Genomic DNA, 18,966 nt, shown 5'->3' on the forward strand with positions numbered 1-18,966 from the left:
TGTATCACTGCAAAACATGGGTTCTTGTGACAGCAAGTAAAAATAACCTATCCAAATAAAAAACAAAACCAGCACAAAATAACAAATAAGTTACACTTACGGTTTTCAGCTTGGAAATCTGGTACAAACTGCTCATCGTTGTCAGGAACTTGAGCTGTAAAAAAGGGAGTGACAAGGTCTTTATCAATCACATGGAGCCATACCCAAAGAACACTATCAATCACGTACAGTTTAGTAACAATATTGTAAAAAAATAGTCAACCCACTGACAAACCAGTAACAAGGTTCACCTCCACCTACTCTCTAGTGATGCACTTCACTTTTTGAAGCCTAATTAATGAAAAACTGCTTTAAAAGACATGCATCCCTTTATTAAAAGCATTGATACACACAAGCCTGTCTGTCTTGCTTGTCTCATTTAAAATGCATTCATCTTTCTCAGCTCTAGACAAGGAGAATGAAAGCAGATGAAACAGACTAATTCAAACAACATTACTTCCAGTGAGTACGGAGAAGCAGCTTGATGTTTGGCATCTTGTTTTAAAAAGAAAAAAAGAAAAAAGAAAAAGAAAAGAATGTATATAATGTCCTAAAGATGTCTTTAGATCATGCATCATGAAGATAAAAAGATTATCCTTGTTATCGTCATGTACATATCATTTTTTTCCCCTTGCCTACTTTTAAGCTTTACTAGTCCAATTAAATGAAACTCAAAAGGAGTAACTTATAAATCTTTAGAAAGAAATCTTCACTTGTTACATACCAAATACTTGAAGGGTTAATTTAAACCTCTACTGTGTTCTTTTGATTTTGCTATACCATAACCAGCTACGCAGGATCAAGAAGTAATATTCTGTTACAAAAAGGAAAAATACCAAAAACCAGATTTTATGGGCAGTGAAATGAAAGTTATGTTTTTGTCTTCACTAAAAATTCCCGCTAGATCTATTTTTCCTTCTTTAACAGAGAGCTGCCACATCCCCAAGGCCAAATTCAGATCACCACCCTAACAGTAGTCCGGGGAGTTTCAACGGCACTATATCATCAACACATTGATATTTAAAGCAAGAGGTAAACATGCACTTTTCTCTCTAGTACCCATTTTCAGTTATATTTGTTGGAAGTTCTTTTTTTTTCAAGTACAGGCATGTTGTTTATTTTTGAAAGGCAAGCCCAGTTGTGCCCATGTTTACTTTTGCACCAGTTCTAACCAAAGATAATAACCATGTAACTGGACAACAATAAAAATAAAATAAAATCAAGGTAGTTATACATCCTAAGCACACATGCACTTCCAATCGTATCTAAAGCAACTGCAATAGTTTCATAGGGTTACAAAGTATGTGTTTCATCAAATTATTATTTTCAGTACAAAATATACAATTTTCCTGCAAATGATGAGTCACCGTGACAGACAAATAAAATGCAGTTACTTTATTAAATAACTATTTTTTATTTGTAGTGTGGGTTTGGTTCCTTTAGATGCCGTAAAAGGAAGACGGTTTTGATCTGTAAAATTTATTTGGGCTGAATCACTATTTAATTATATCATGCAGGTAACCGATTATCCTATCAATACCAATACGGTAACCAAGGAAAGGGAATTTATCCTAACAATATCAGTAAGGTAGCCAAGGTAAGGTAAGCTGTATATTCACCTTTAATGTAAGAAGAGAAGTAACAGGTACAATATTGATACACATTAGGTTGTAATTGTCAGACAGTTTTAAAACACGTATTACATTTTAAATTACTCCCAGCTTCAATGTAAATGCAAGCCATTTCACAGGCTGAAGATAACAACTCCCAGTAATAAAGGTCAACATTTCCAATGACATTTACCTCACAGTATGTGTGGCAGGGTAAGGTGGAGAGTGTGCGTCGCTAAAAGAAATCACGTTCCCAAGTTCTGGTACTGGGGGGTGAACCACCTACAGTTTTACATGCCTGATGAGGATTGTTTTTTTTTTTTTTTAATATACTTTTAATTTTCTAGTGAAGGAATGGAACCTAGTTATACTGCAGCAGTGCTAATACAGCTCATGCAAGTGAAGGCGGCTGTAAATACTGCTTGAATTTCAAACACAAACTGACAAAGGAATGGATAAACATGGTTATTCGGTACTCTTAACGTACCACTATGACTGCCAAGTAGGAAATTATCAACAACATTACAAAAACTTCAGAACGATTGTTAAAATTATTTTACGATGCATTCACAAAATAAATTCCCTATTTTTTGTTTTCCCTATGACCTAAAAATAAGTGCCATTTTTTTTTCTAAAAGGTGAATTCAAAGTTCACAAACAGGTTAATGTTTTAATTAAAACCTGCTGTCTAGCTGTGTGGATAAAACAGTGACCTGGAGCCAAACAAGCCAGAAGATGTATGAGTCATTCTTTCTGCTAGTGAATGAGACAGCTGATGACCAAACAATTCTTGAAGACAGCAGGAGAACTGGAGCTCTGCCTCCATTCATAAAAAAAAAGAAAAGAAAACTGGCTAAGGCCAAGCATGTGGGTTTAACAGGCCTGCAACATCACACCCTTTGAGTAAGAATGGGCAAAGCAAACTGAAACTTTCTATAGAAGCAATCTTTAAGTGAAAGCATTACCGTCTTTAGACTGAAGCACACCATACCTGAAAAAAAGTTATGCAAATTCTATTATGTTTAAATATGCCTTTCCTGACCTTTTGTTCCAAGTACAAACGGGTGTTGCTATAGGAAGTGAAACAATATATAAACATGGAGGATGTTTTCACTAAATATTTTGCCCTTAAGTTTAAATCCAAAAGTACACTTTACTTTTAACCTGTCTATCCAAATAATTTTGACCAAAAAAAAAAAAAAAAAAAAAAAAAAACTTGAGGGCTGAGAGTAACCCATCAACTTTCTTATTCATGATGTCGGAAATTCATTCTATCCAATCTAGGCTTGTCTTTTAGTTTCAATTACCTGAACTAATTAATCTTAGAAATGGGTTGGTGTTCATTTTTATCGTAATGGACAGGAAGTAATTATTTAAAATCGGTGATCTCTAATGAAATACCCTGACCTATGAATCAAGACAGGTAAAATTGTAATCTTTACAGTATTACCTTTGTCAGTCAATGGACAGACACTTTTTTTTTTTTTATCTCCTTAAATATAAAATATTAAAACTACTTACAGGATTCCTATACTTTAAAGCTTAACAGGATCAAAATAGCTTGAGTCATAGGCATACCATTTTATAAAATATAAATTTATAAAAAATAGATTTATTACACCACTTTTTTTTTTATTTCACCTCTTTCAACAAATAGATTGAGCTGGTTCCTAGTCAATGTTATAAATGTTCTCTTTTCAGATAAAAGCTGAAGCAGCAATACATTTTTCAAACATTTAAGAATATTCAATTCATGATCTAATATCATACCATAACGTAGTGTTCAAACTTTCCATTTAATACGAATACATTTTACTTTGCCAGCAATACCAAAAACATCTCAAGTCAAAAGGCTCAAGCAACAACTATTAATATATAACATATCTTTATGTATTAGTTGGAAAGATTGCAGATTTCCTTATTTTAAAACGTTGCTGTCACCTCAAGCAAGCATAGCGCATTTTCATTGCATGTTAAAAACAGGGTTTGTCATTTCAGGCATTTTGAAAATGTTTAATTCTGCTTTTTTCCCCCAAAAAATACATTAAATTGTAGTATTTTTCACAGAGTATAGAGTTGAGTGGAAATTAACATTGAGTATTATCCAAAATTACAGAAACTTATAGAGAAAGTTTGTTGCATGTATATTTTGAAACCTCCATCTTATTTTACCATAATCTATTGTGAGATGTTGGGGAGTTCAATATTAGCAAACTTTTCTATAGATTGTCATATTTACTTACACTTTTGATTATTAAAATGGTTTATTAAGTATTAAAATCCTTAATTTCAAATAATGGACAGAGGTTCAAAATTTTTTTTACCTCAATTATAAGTTTTAGCTTTAATAAAAAAAAAAAAAAATTATATATATATATATATATTGCTACTACACAAAAATGGAAATGAACATACATACAAATGAAAATGTTACTTAAACATTTTACCACAGCACCAAGTAATTACAAATTAGACCAAAAATAAACAATAAAATACATTTGACCTTTACAATTTCTTAGTCTATCAGGGGGCGGGCAAAAAAAAAAAAAAGGGGAACAATAAGTGAAAATTAAAAAGAAATAAAGAAAGAAAGATGAATATTATTTATGTTGTAAATGCTTGCTGATTTTACAGCCATTTTCTTTAGGGTTGGGGACCTATACAATTACCAATACATTAAAATAGGCAGAATCACCTTAAATATTCTTAAACATTTTTTTTCTTCTGTGTATTGTTTTTATATTGTCTACAAAACAGGCTACTCGTCAATACTGAACTCAGATAACCACAAGGATTCTATTACTAAACATAATATAGTTTTTGACATGAAGCACTTTACATGAAAAAGGGAAATCATTTTTTAAAACTAAACTGGAACAAGTAATATTATCATAAATATTATAATTTTTTAACATGTCTGAAGGATCTTTATATAGTCTGCCAAAGTTTTACATACCAAACAATAACAAAATAGAACTTTAAAAAAATAAAATTAAAATAAAATGATTGAAATATGTATTAAAATCTAAAAGTTAAAAAATAATACCTGGAAATCATTACATATTTTGGTTCAGACCTTATTACATTGTTATCCCTAATCCCTATTATCCGTAATCTAAAAAAAAAAAAAAAAAAAAACACACAAAAAAACTATTACCTTGCAAAGGACGTTCTGACATGGTATATCTTAAGGATAAAGTACCAAGTTTCATTAAAAAATAAATAAATAAAGTGAAGTGTCTGAATTAAGAAAAAAAATCTCATCAACCTAATGTATTCCAATATAACCCCTTGGAATCTTGGAATCAGTAAATCTAATCGCATTCTTTAGTAAAATAAAAGGTTCCTTTCAAAACAGTGAAGAACTGTATTTGATATATTAGCAGTTGTCCCACCACCTGCATGTATAGACTGATTTAAAAAAAAAAAAAACACTAGGTTTTTAATCTGCATGTAGTAGTATATTGTATGCATGTAAATGCATTTCCAATGTGTATTTGTAACTATTACTGCTTGGCAAATAAGCATGTGCATAGATGTGTATAGATTCTCTACAAAGAAAACAATTAGAATATAAGCAAGAAAAAACAGTACTGAATGAAAAGCAAGTTTTGGAATTTAAATCTTAAGAAATGAAAACAAAAAGCAGAACATGCAACTATGCAACATACTTTGAAGACTTACAAAAATATGTGATACCACATTCTCCATCCACCTCTTACTTATAAAAAATACTACAAATGCAACAAACAACAAAAAATAAAGTGTAATATATAATTAGCCAACACAAATTGGATAAGGCTAGTACCAACCTAAACTTCTGTGTTGCAAACAAGGCGGGAAGAAGACACTTGCACTTAAATCCTGAAGCATCACGTCCTGATAACCCCACAAACACTAACTTTTGCCATCAGAAAAAAAACAAAGCACAGGTCATGAAAGCCTTTTCTGCACAGCTCCCCAAATTTGCCAGTTGAATCTGCAGTAATGGCACGGGCTCTCGATTCGGTTAAATACAACGAAAAGCAGGCTTAAGACATAGAGACATGGAGTACATGAGTTCTTGCCAAAAGCAGATGTGATTGTGAGCTGCAAGCAATTTCTCCTGGTAATTTGTGATGACACTGGGTAGAGCGGCTTCAGAGTCCCCAAAGACAAACTCATCAGAGGCTCTAATGTATGCAGGACTCATGAGGTGGCTCTTTTAGAGCTCGATTAATTGGTCTGCACACCAAGAAGGCAACTTCAGGATTTTTTTTTTTTTTTTTTTTTTTTTTTTTTGCAATTGTTCCTGCATTTGTTCTTTTCTAATTCACATATTTCTTTCTTTTTCTGTGATCAAAGTTCTAAAGAAAGATCTGCCCTACCTTCTGCAAGCCAGGTTTCTTGCAATTGGCTTAGATCCTGAAAAAGTTCTAAAAGGAGACAGGAAAAAATAATGCTGTTTAAACTTTTGGGTCTTAATCCAGTTTGGTAACAGCCACAAAAGTGGAAAATTATATTATATATATATATATATATATATATATATATATATATATATATATATACACACACACACACACACACACACACACACACACACACACACACACACACACACACCAAATACATTTTAATCAAACTCTGACAAAGAACACAAAGATAACTGCAAACTGATTTGAAGTCTTTTAAATATCATGCATCCATTTAACAAAAAATAAACGATGTCTGTCTATAACATACAGAATAGAAACTTGACACAGTGTAACAATAACTATGATTTCGCAGCTACTTTACAAAGTATCCCGGCAACTACAACAAATTGAACTTTTCAAAACGTTAAGGCTCCGTGAAATTAACTTTTTAATTTGACTCCAGACTTACCTTCTGTATCATGAGCAAGGTCTGTGTTCAAGAATTTTCTTTTCCTCTCATTTACTGTTCTCTCATTACATTTTGTCCCTTGTGGGTTCTAAAAAAAGAGGACAAAAAAATCAATTGATTGAAAGAACTTCCTCATGAACTGCTTTTAGTACATTTCGTAGGAAGGATGAAGAGACAAGACAGTGGTTAAGTGTAACTATCATTGCTAACATGATGAATAAGGTCAAATACTGTAGAATTGTGGTCAGATTATAACCGAAACGTCAAGCGTGTTCTAGTTTGTTGTTGTTTTTCCAATATATAAACACAGTGTACATAGTCTTAATACATTTACAAATAAACAACCCTCTGTAGAGTATTCTGCACAGCACTATAATCTGTGGAGGGTTACATATTTTATATCTATTCATTGGGTTGGGAGTATAAAGGCAGGGAACACACATTTACACCTAGGCATTCATTTCCTAATCCAAATAAATAACTAATGTGTCTCATTTTGGCAGATTTAGCATAGCAAAACTAATAAAGTGGTAATATATTAAGTAATGTATTGTAAAAACATCACATGCCAAATAAAAATGCTCCTTAAATAAAAAGCATGGTTTTATTTATTTATGTATTTATTTTCATATTGAGTGGGTGGAGGTAATTACTAAAAAATACAATGACTGGACTTATTTTCATTGTTATTCAACATATTCTGTAAAACGTACAAAAGTTCCCGGTTTCTTTCAGGGGTTTAAGAGTTAGCGGGTTTGTATTTGTAACTGCTACATAGGCACACATCATCAGGTGATTTCGGATCTTTCTGGGTGGAAGTTATTAGCCCAACTTTCATTACTTGTCACTCACATTTGTAACCATGTAAGGCACTTGCTGGTCGTAAAATCCATCCATTCTGCAGTTCATACAGTGTCGGTTTATTTAATTATTTTGTGGGAATTTAGATGAAGCTTTCTTCTGGATGTGGATTCGGATCAACCTAAAACTTAAAAGAAACAAGCTGGCTTTAGAAAATATATACAAAAAATAAATAAATAAAGCGTTTGAACGTAATTAACCTTGAGCAGTTCCATACATAAAAATACACGACTTCGGTCCTAACCTGATACGCAAAGCAAGCAACAGGGTTCTGAAAAAAAAAAAAAAACACAGTGCACAATGCATATACCTAAAAGCTATTCTACCAGCTACCTCTTTCAAAACATGTGTAAGTCGACAGCTCCTTTACTTTGCAGCATCGGCGTGTGTGTTAAACTAGCAATGATGGCGATCAACATGTTTTTGCTCTCACGTAACGGAACTACATAGAGGCATATTTTAAAATGTATTTTCCAGCGTAAAGTCGTGCCGTGTTTAAAAGGAGCACAAAAAGTTTGAAGGGGGACTCACCTAAGTAACATGCACCGCAATCTCCCATACGATTCCTTATGGATTTGATTTAAAACGTGTATTAGTTGCAGTAGCTCACCTCGGAGCTCAAAGCTCAGTTCAGTGTTTTTTCCTTTGCTTCTCCTCCAGGGGCTTCCGAACCAAACTGATGGATCTTTCCCTCCCATTGGTTGCCTGTCTCTTTCACAGGATCAGATTTCGGTCTGCCAATCAACCGCGGATTTTCCGTGCGATTGAAGCAGAGCCTTAAAAATATTGTCACACAAAGCAGTCTGTAATTATGACCTTTAATGTATACACTGACGGCGGTGTTTGTGAAGAAAGCAAATGCCTGACTGTTTACAGATGCTGTATGCTACCGGTAATTAAAAAGAATCACAGCCCCTAGCAGCAAAAATCCGAAGTTTAGTGCATAACACAAATGCATTTAACATTTTTTTTTTTTTTTTTTTTTTTATTGCGTTATTTTCTTTTTATTGAAAAATAAGTTATAATCAGAGTACCAAGATAATACAGATGTGAGTGTGTTATGAAAAACACTTTAAAACATTTCTGTTATGGGGTAAATCTAGATTTTATTGTGTTTACATTTTGTTTAAAATGTTGCCATCCATAGTGAAAATGGCCACTGGCAGGGGTTGGTTGAAAGAACTTATTTCAGTTTTTTAGCATCCATTGCGAGATTCCCACTTTATTCCAGTGGTATTTTGCTTGAAGTAACTATATTACTGCCAGTTGGGATAAAAACAAAACAACAACAACAAAATAAATAAATAAATAAAAACAGTTGGCAGCTCCAGCAATGGGAGCCACCGGTTCATCCAATTTAAAGCTGGTCATATTCTCGTTTAGTTAAGCCTGTAACCCTCTAACACTCCTTATCCTCAGATTCTAGTATTCACAATAACTTACTATAATAACTACAAAATTCACTTCTGGACTCTCTCTCTCTCTCTCTCTCTCTCTCTCTCTCTCTCTCTCTCTCTCTCTCTCTCTCTCTCTAAATATAGCTAGTGTTACGGCTATACAGACACCCATGACAGGGTGTACAATGCACAGCACAAAGTAACATTCCTTTAAATTCTTGAACACTTTCTTCCACGTTATAACCTCAGCAACAATTTGCACTGTTTCTGAAGAGGACGAAAAAAAGTCGGTTGCCATAGTAATAGGGGTGGGGTTTGGAGCAGGTCCAGTCAGACTTGCAGGAAACTTTGTAGTTAAGCCAATGGTCTGTACGAGTTTCTACGTGATTGATGTATTCGTAGACTACAGACTCAAACTGCCTGAAGTGAGAACGCGAGCCAACAAATTTCATTCACAAAAAATCCGGGGAGGGTCACATTGGAGAGAACGAAAAGAAAAACAAGTTGGACGAAAAAAGTTATGAGGTAAAAAGTAGCAAATATTGACCATGCTTCAGCAGCATTGAAAGAACAAGATAGAGTGAAGTTGTAAAATATATTTTCCCGAGGTTTTGCTTACATTATTATTATTATTATTATTATTATTATTATTATTTATTATTATTATTATTATTAGAAAGTAAGTTATAACCAAGTATGTCAACATATGTTCTAATATAATATGGAATTAATGCAGTGCCTTTTTGAGGTCTGTTTGATTAATAAATAACAAGTAACACATTGTGTTCAAATTCATTGTGTACATGAATATATGTAATTCTGCAGCTGTGCCGAGCCATTGTGAAGTGACCTAAAGCTGTTAACCCCTGCCTAGATATATGATGTGGGCTGTGATATCATCTCAGCCACAACTTAGTTCCCTCATATTAGGTTTCAGACTCTCGGAAGTGACTGTTCCAGTGAATGATTCAATCTTTGTTTAACAAGGTTAAGCTGAATATTGTATTTTTATTATGCAGACCAGGGGTCACTGTTAGGCCCCAGTTGAGGCACACAGGGTATGCTGTAGATTGGCTAGCTTTGCCTTGCAGCATGTTGATTAGCTCAGCACAAGAAGTAACACTGGCTGTGCTCATTGCTTTTTGTTTTACTGAATGACAACTCTTTAAAAATGTTTTTTGAAAGATAGCTGAAAGTAATGTAAGATGTTTAAAGGGTCTGGAAGAGTAAGATAAATCACCAGGACATGTGTTTAAGTGTAAATTTAAAAAAAAAAAAAAAAAAAAAAAAAAAAAAAACTATGGTAGCAGATGTTTTCTGTGTAAACCTGAGCCATAATCACTTAGAAAAAAGATACTTGTATTAATAAACTCCTAAAAAGGATTGTTAAAAATATTCTGGCTGGGAGTATTAAACAAAAAAAAAAGCACATTTATAGAAAGTCCCAGGTCATTGTCAGATGGAAAGGAAATGATGTACCCAATATTTTGGATAAATCTAAACTACTAAATTAATTTTAGATCTATCACACTAATCTTCTTACTCGAAACATATATATATATATATATATATATATATATATATATATATATATATATATATATATATATATATATATATATATATATATACAGTGCCTTGCAAAAGTATTCAGACCCCTGACCAATTCTCTCATATTACTGAATTACAAATGGTACATTGAAATTTCGTTCTGTTTGATATTTTATTTTTAAACACTTAAACTCAGAATCAGTTATTGTAAGGTGACATTGGTTTTATGTTGGGAAATATTTTTAAGAAAAAAAATAAAAAACTGAAATATCTTGCTTGCATAAGTGTTCACCCCCTGTGATGTGGAAGCTCCCAGTTTGCACCGATGAAAGAAATTGCCCTAACGAGGACACAATTACCTTACCATTGGCCTCCACCTGTGAACCATTAAAGTTGCTGTCACATTTTCTGGATAAAAACCCCACTGTTGAAGGATCATTGGTAAGGCTGTGAATCTGAAGGAAAATGAAGACCAAAGAGCATTCTACAGAAGTTAGAGATAAAGTAATACAAATGCATAGATTAGGGAAAGGGTACAAAATAATATCCAAGTGTTTGGATATCCCAGTGAGCACAGTTGGATCAATAATCAGGAAGTGGAAGCTGCATCACACCACCCAGGCACTGCCAAGAAAAGGCCGTCCCTCAAAACTCAGCGCTCAAACAAGGAGACTTGTGAGAGAAGCCACAGAGAGGCCAACAATCACTTTGAAGGAGCTACAGAGTTCAGTGGCTGGGAGTGGAGTAATGGTGCACCAGTCAACCATATCAAGAGCTCTGCATAACACTGGCCTGTATGGGAGGGTGGCAAGAAAGAAGCCGTTACTCAAAAAGTACCATCTGAAAGCGCGTCTGGAGTTTACCAGAAAGCATGAGAGTGACCCAGCTGCGATGTGGGAAAAGGTTTTGTGGTCAGATGAGACCAAGATAGAGCTTTTTGGCCAAAACTCAAAGCGCTATGTGTGGCGCAAACCTAACACTGCCCATGCCTCAAGACATACCATCCCTACAGTGAAGTATGGTGGTGGCAGCATCATGCTGTGGGGATGCTTCTCATCAGCAGGGACTGGGCATCTTGTTACAATTGAAGGAAGAATGGATGGAGCAAAATACAGGAAAATACTGCAAGAGAATCTGCTTCAGTCCGCTAAAAAAATGAAGCTTGGGAGGAAATTCACCTTTCAGCAGGACAATGATCCCAAGCACAAGGCCAAAGCAACATTGGAGTGGCTCAAGAACAAAAAGGTGAATGTCCTACAGTGGCCCAGTCAAAGTCCTGATCTCAATCCCATTGAGAATCTGTGGCACTATTTGAAAATTGCGGTCCACAAGCGTCGTCCAACCAACCTGAACAACCTGGAGCAAATCTGCCAAGAAGAATGGGCCAAAATCACTCCGACACTGTGTGCAAAGCTGGTACATACTTACCCCAAAAGACTTAAAGCTGTTATTGCAGCGAAAGGTGGCTCTACCAAATATTAATGTGTGGGGGTTAAATACTTATGCAAGCAAGATATTTCATTTTTCTATTTTTCTTAAAAATATTTCCCAACATAAAACCAATGTCACCTGACAATAATTGATTTTGAGTTTAAGTGTTTTAAAAAAATATATAGAACAGAACGAAATTTTAATGTACCATTTGTAATTCAGTAATATGAGAGAATTGGTCAGGGGTCTGAATACTTTTGCAAGGCACTGTATATATATATATATATATATATATATATATATATATATATATATATATATATATATATATATATACATATTAGTTTTCAGCCATTATAATGTAGTTTGAAATGTGTCTTTCGCTATTTATATCTTAAACTTTTGTAAGAAAATGTTATACGTAATGATTTGTTTGTACATTATTCACATAGGGATCCACAACAAAACACTTCAAAGTGTTTTTAGTAAGGGTTTACAGGAGTGTTTGATTTATGGTTGCAAGAATTACTGTTAAAAAGCTGGAAAGGCACTGTTACATCAATGGTTGTGTTTTTAACTGTGAATGTGTTTATGTTAGTATTCATGACCTCCTTTGAAGGGCATGTCATTCTGTCTTTACGTTTTGGTCATGAACCTGTTATAAAGTATTTATCTTAAAAACAGCTGTGTGAGTTGTAATTTTAACAAAGCAAACGGTTGAGTGTCTTTTTCTGGAATATGTTTCTTGTAAAAGGTGCTTCATTGACAACGCTGGAGATTGAAGGGTAGCGTACACATTTGGCTTCACCACATTGTCCCATGTGGATGCATCCTGCCTGTTCTGGAGACACATACTTCAATCCAAACTCTCCCTTTGTGCCGGCAAAAGTGAAAATTATTCTGAATTGTATAATGTTTTAGGGGATGTTAGATATTGTATTTCCAAGAAAGGCCAAGTTCAGACCATGGCATTCATTCTGTTTGTGACCTAATCTAGATTTAAGCCCAAACCTCCAGAAGTAAAAAGCCAGTGGAAACAGGTAAAATGCCTGATTTAATAAGATTCTGCCCAAAGGAAAAATAATATAATATTCTTTATAAAAAAAACTTTGGTTACACTTTAAAATCAGTGTAAATAATAAAAAATGTACTGTACGTATGTTTACATTGGCATTTTTCCTATTAATTTAATCTATGCATTCAGTTTTTGCACTGAATTAAAAAACAAATGTCAAGCCCAGATTTTTTACCAAACATAGCAGATGTAATTGCACCTTGCAGGATACATGTGTACCTTTAGCCTACTGTAGTGTTACTGTGCAGTGCTTAGAGCCATTAAAAAATAATCTTTATCAAAAATCTAAACCTTCCATTTAAACTTAGCTATTACAGTATATATTCAGTTAGGTAAGGGAAGTATCCATATAAGAGGAAGTGTTCTTGAAGATCATGTGTAGGGTGAAGTGTTAAGTGTTCCTTGGAAAGGTGAGTCTCTGGGGTCCACAGAATGATTCAAGAGGCAAAATGTACGCATCATTGGCCCAATGAGGTCACATCCTCCTTAAATGTTTTACAAACCATGGTTTTGTATCATGTAGAGTATGACCTTGAGGGACAATATATTTTGATGTTGAACTGCAACCATTATGTATTAATATATACTGTTATATAATATATAATATATATATATATATATATATATATATATATATATATATATATATATAAAATTTTTATAATATGATGAGGACACGTTCTTTGGACTGTTACAGGCATTCCACACATAGTGAAAATTCTGTTTCTGGTTTTAGAGACAAAATGAGTGGTGTAAATGCAAGATGTAACATGAGAAATAACAAGTGTTTAGCACATTGGACTTCAATAATCTATTTAGTATCTGATCATACTGTAAACAGCACAGGAAGAAAAATATTTCCATGAAGTCTAGACATTTTACCCTGTACAGGCCTCTACACACCATATGCAATGTGACGCGTGAAACTGTGCAGCAATGTGACAAAATTAATAGAGCCTATACTTTTGATAAGTGTCCTTCACGCCACAGGCGACATGACAGGTGATGCGAGAGTGACACCAGGGCGATACTGGAGCGACGCAAAATAAATAGGACCCTATTTTTGCGATTTGTCGTGCGACAACTTGTGAATTAACCAATCAGAGAACAGCTTCAATGCACGTGCATCCAGAATGACAATGGAAAAAATAATACTTGCCATTGAAAAAATACTGTGCCAAGGGAGAGCGAACGACACAAGCAGGAAAGATGCCCATGTAAGAAGCCATCTTCACGGTCTTCCTCATCCTCTGCCTCTCCTCCTCCCTCGAGGGGAGAAAAAAGGAGTCGTCGTATCAAGCGATCGGTGGACTTGGAGCAGATGGAGAAGATCTGGGTAACAGTTTCCCACCAAGGAACGGTGCTTGCAGAGTTACTGCATGAGTGTTCGGCACCACCTGCCCCACCTGTCTCCTTGGGGTCCCAGGGGACTATCAGCACAGATTTGCAGAAGGATGACATGCTCTCCATCGCTGCCTCTGAGGAGGTGGGTGAACAGGAGCTGGGCCTGGCCCAATTTCTGCCGGTGGAGGCTTCAATTGCCGCATTGGTACAGGCGCTAATTTAGTGCTCCTGTCCAAGGACGCTATCTGCGCCAACAAACAGTGCCGGGTCTCGGAGGTGATCCTCAAGCCTGCCTACAGCCAGTGAGTTCGCCGCACAACTGGGCAACTTTAGTAATATTCTGGTAGCCTACCAGTCCTATTTGCTGAGGTCCCTCTCTGACACCCATAGGCTCTCACCACCACTACTCGATGAGCTGTGCCTGTTTAATAAGAACCTGCGCCATTTGTCAACTGAACAGGCAGGCTGTAGGCAGAAACCTGGCTGCGCTGGTAGCCACTCGCAGTCAGCTTTGGCATTCTCAGGTACGAAAGGGCCAAAGCACCACTTTTGAAAGCCCCAATCACTCCAGGGCATACGTTTGGTCCCATGGTGGATGACATGCTGCAGGGCTCTCACTGTGTGTGGGAATCCATGAATGAGCTTGTTTGTCTGCTCCCCAAGCGACCACCTGCAGTGCGCAAACCAGCGGCAAACTAGGACCAAAGGCCCCAGCAACCTCAGAAACCAACACAGCTGGCTGCACCTGCTGCAAGATGTTGTGTGCTCGCAGTAAAGACTTTAATAGGTTCCGCTGCCCAGCACAGAGACAAAAGCCTCAGGCCGAGTCACAAGCCGAGCAGCAGCCCTAGGAGTTTGCTGCAACAGGCCCAGGACCCCTTCTCAGGCAGTCACCTGGAGTATTGGTGTCAGTGCACCACGGACAAACCAGCGCACATGAAGTACCTGCAGTTCGCCTTTCAGGGAACAGTGTACATCTTCCGGGTCTTGTCGTTTGGCCTCTCTCTAGCTCTCTGTGCCTTTCCAAAGTTAATGGAGGCTATCCTGGCAACAAAGTGCTCAATTTTCTGGATGACTGGCTCATTTGTGCCCAGCACAGGCAGAACTTGTCACCGGCCACCTTCAACGACTGGGCCTTATGGTGAATCATGCGAAAATCTATCTCTCGTCTTCCCAGACAGCCTCCTATCTAGGACTGTGCTAGGACTCCAGGTCCATGCTGTTCACTCTGTCAGACAGCAGGGTGCAGAGGATAGCTACCTGTTTAGAGCCCTTTCACCTCAACAGAGTGCTCATGGTAGTGACATTCCAGAAATTTCTGGGCTTGATGGCAGCGGCTTCTCAGACCCTCTCTTTGGGTCTTCTACGCATGCGACTTCTGCAGGCCTGGTTTAACGGTAGGGTTTTTCAGTGTCACGCCACTGTCTAAAGGCACTGTTGGTGGAAACAGCCTGCCCACCTACGCCTCAAGGCGAGGCAACTGTTATATGCCTTCCCACTGCTCGCCATGCTCCCGCTGTGTCTGGAGAAAATCAGACAGGACCAGGCCAAGGTGCTCTTTGTAGCACCTTATTGGCCCAGGAGACTCTTTTTTAACTCTGATGCAGCTCCTGAGCAGACAGCTGTGGAGACTGACTGCCCAAGCGCCGCAACCTGCTCAGTCAGGCACAAGGGACCTTTTGGCATCCCGACCCATTGAGCCTCTACATTGAAGATCTATCTGGCAGCTATTTTTATCAGAATTGACTCGGTCTTCCCTGGAGCTCACTTCCTGGCGCAGAAATTTTTGAAAGGAGCTTGGTGGCTTTGGCTGCCTATGAAGGACATTGTTCCTCACTGGAGGCTTAATGTGGTGCTTGAAGCACTCATGAAGCCCCCAAGAGCTCTTGCATTCAGCTGAGCTGAAAGTTTTATCGCTCAAAGCGGCTTTCTTGCTTGCAATCACCTCTGTAAAGCTGGTGAGTGAGATGCAGGCATTCTCAATTATGAAAGCCTGCTTAATTTTTGTAGAAGCCAGGACAAAGGTTACGCTTTATACCAATCCTGCTTTTTTCCCCGAAGACTATGTCAGCATTTCATGTCAACTAGTCTCTGGAATCTGAGGCTTTCTAGCCACCTCCTTTCCAGTCAGACAGAGAGCAGCAGTTCCATACGGTCTGTCCTGTCCGGGCCCTAGCGTATTATTAGTATGCTGAAAGGACAAAAAGTGGGAGACAGTCTGCTATGTGGCATTCACATGGTCAATCCCTGTCTAAACAGAGGCTTTCCAAATGGATAGCTGATACAGTCAGGACTGCCTATGAGCTGGCAAACTTGCCCCCTCCAGAAAAGCTCACTGCCCTTTCCACCAGGAGCATGACAACTTTATGGGCTTTATTTCAGGGTACATCTGTCGAAGACATATATATGCAATGCAGTGGTGTGGGCTACTCCCCATATCTTCACTAGGTTCTAAGACTAAATGTCTTGGATTCTGAAAACCCTGGCTTTAGAACTAGAGAGTTAAGGGCACTATTTTTTTTTTTTTTTAAATCACTAAAGCAGTCTATAGACGTAGTAGAGTGAAATAGTATGTTAATGGTATGTTAAGATTTGAATTGCTAAAACGAGTAATGAAGCCACCAAGCACTGGACCAATTTGGTGTGATTACTGTGGATAAGCTATAAGGATAAGCTATGGTGTGATAAGCTAGATGTATTCTTAGGATGTAGCTGAACCATCCTTCTCATTGTGGTACAGTCTTCTTTTCACTGGTTGACATTTCTTGATAACAGCCCAAACTTTTAAAGGTGCTTCAAAGGATCTTTATTGTCAATGGACCTAGACTGATTATGATTATGATGTGAAAGCCAGTGTCCTGACCTGACATGCAGTGCATCAAAAACCTTAATGCTGCAGGCATCCTGATACGTGTGCATTGATGGGACAAGTGTATACAGATGCAAAGAGAGTACATTGAGGAATAATAACAATTTTCGGTGCACTCCAGCATGCAATGTTTATAATACATCCTCCAGGGTATGTTTCACTTGAACAACCCTCATAAAATATGTTGTATGTGGTACGAATCACATTAGTAAATTTACATATTTTTTTATGACATTAGAAAGATCCATTATAATATATTAAAAAAATGCAATAACAAATTATTGTGCTGTGCTGTTGCTAGAAATGGAATGCAGTGCATTCTTTAGCTTTAAACAACAGTATTGGCAAATTCTTGCAATAAGGTAATTTATTAAAATTGTCAAGCATCATCCGACAACTATGGCATCACAGTAATGTACACGAATAATGCATAATACAGAAACACAGTAAAGTTTTTAAAAAAAAGTTTTGTATGGTGATATATGGGTAACTTATTATCATTATGCACCATTGTCTAATGTGGTAAACGGGAACAAGAGGTATTTTTTTCTGCAAAAATAAATATTTCATCAGAAATCTTTAAATCTCTTTATTATATTTATCTCAATAGATATTTGGTCATTTTTTATTGAGCAGTAGCATTTTATGGTCCCCAATGTTTTCATATTAGGAGGACACACCCCAAACACACCACACCTTTGATATTTAAAACATGCCGAGCCTCTGGATATTTTGTTCCAATGTCCGAAGAGTTAAATAACGTGGGTGTGGTGTTTTTCGGTTGAATAACCCCCCATAGTGGTTCAATCACATTTGTGACTGCAGGGGGTCTCTTAGCATGCATCAAAAAAATCTGTACTGCATTCCCATGATCCGGGAATTACTGAACTCACAAAAGAGATTCTTTCCAACCGACTCTCTAATGCCTAATAATTATAACTTCCTGTACTTGTAATTGTGGTCAAAACACAAACCCATTCCCTTCCAACAGACATATAGTCTAAGAAAAAGGAGATGTTATTTAAAAGTTGTTTTTGCTTGTTTTTGCAGAAACAGTTTGTTAGATTGAAGTTCATGCTTTCTGTTTCAGGTTTATGTATTGAAAACTATACTCTAAGAATCTGATAATACAGGCTGTTCCTTTGATTGTAGTAAATATATCAGAAACGATTAAGTATATAAAAGTACCAAAAAAGTACCACAAAATCCTCTTAACTAGGATCCCAAACATAAGAGATGTCTTAACAGCTTTGGTGGTCAATACAATATTTACAATATTGTAATATAACAAATATCAACATAGAAATACATCTCACAATTCGATGCATGAAATACTTAAAATCATTCATATTACTATATCATGCAGATTTAAAAAAAAAAAAAAAAAAAAAAACACAGCATGCCAGTGCAGTGATAGAAATAATAGACATTTTGAATTTCTTCTGTTAACTAATAAATACTATGTGTTTTTTTTTGTTTTAGTTTTTTTTTTATATAATGCATGACACACTTGCCACAATTCATATTAAAGTCAATTAATCCAACACCTAGACATTTGAAGCAGGTAGTGAAAAGATTAATAATCCCCTACAATACTTCATATGATATTAGAAACGCCACTGAAGCTATTTGTAAGGCTTTCCAGTTGATACTCCAAAGTCTGGAAATAAACTTATTCAACTTTTGCTTTTACTCAAAATATTAAAGATAAATAGATAGAAAATATATTTAAAAATTGCAGTATATAAAGAATGCAACAGTTATGATTGGAGATTCACAGGTAAAATATGGCATTGTATTGTAGCCATGTCAACAGAGAAAGCTAGCACAATATCATTCCTAAAACACAAAATACCTGTTAATATACGTTAAATTGTTGCTATACCACTGGATATTACAGTTGTAAGATCTGTCAGAAGTAGC

The 18,966-nt window shown here is 36.2% G+C and overlaps 1 protein-coding gene across 6 annotated transcripts in view; it reads right to left on the minus strand.

Moving 5' to 3' along the window:
• etv1 (ETS variant transcription factor 1) overlaps window positions 1-8,070 on the minus strand; it is a 28,766-nt gene extending 20,696 nt beyond the window's left edge. The window contains exons 1-5 of one of the 6 annotated variants that reach the window (XM_041248951.1): window positions 7,987-8,070; window positions 7,368-7,503; window positions 6,516-6,603; window positions 6,017-6,064; window positions 101-154 (exon numbers count right to left, since the gene is read on the minus strand). In XM_041248951.1, the coding sequence (XP_041104885.1) occupies window positions 101-154; window positions 6,017-6,064; window positions 6,516-6,603; window positions 7,368-7,424 (247 nt within the window). In that variant the 5' untranslated portion in view covers window positions 7,425-7,503; window positions 7,987-8,070. Of the gene's footprint in view, window positions 1-100; window positions 155-5,461; window positions 5,838-6,016; window positions 6,065-6,515; window positions 6,604-7,367; window positions 7,504-7,907 lie in introns of those variants that run through there. The other 5 variants (XM_041248952.1, XM_041248950.1, XM_041248949.1 and 2 more) reach the window with 5 other exon arrangements.
• Between the last annotated feature and the right edge of the window lie 10,896 nt (window positions 8,071-18,966).

The sequence above is a fragment of the Polyodon spathula genome, chromosome 4 (genome assembly GCF_017654505.1).
Source record: "Polyodon spathula isolate WHYD16114869_AA chromosome 4, ASM1765450v1, whole genome shotgun sequence".
NCBI lineage: Eukaryota > Metazoa > Chordata > Actinopteri > Acipenseriformes > Polyodontidae > Polyodon > Polyodon spathula.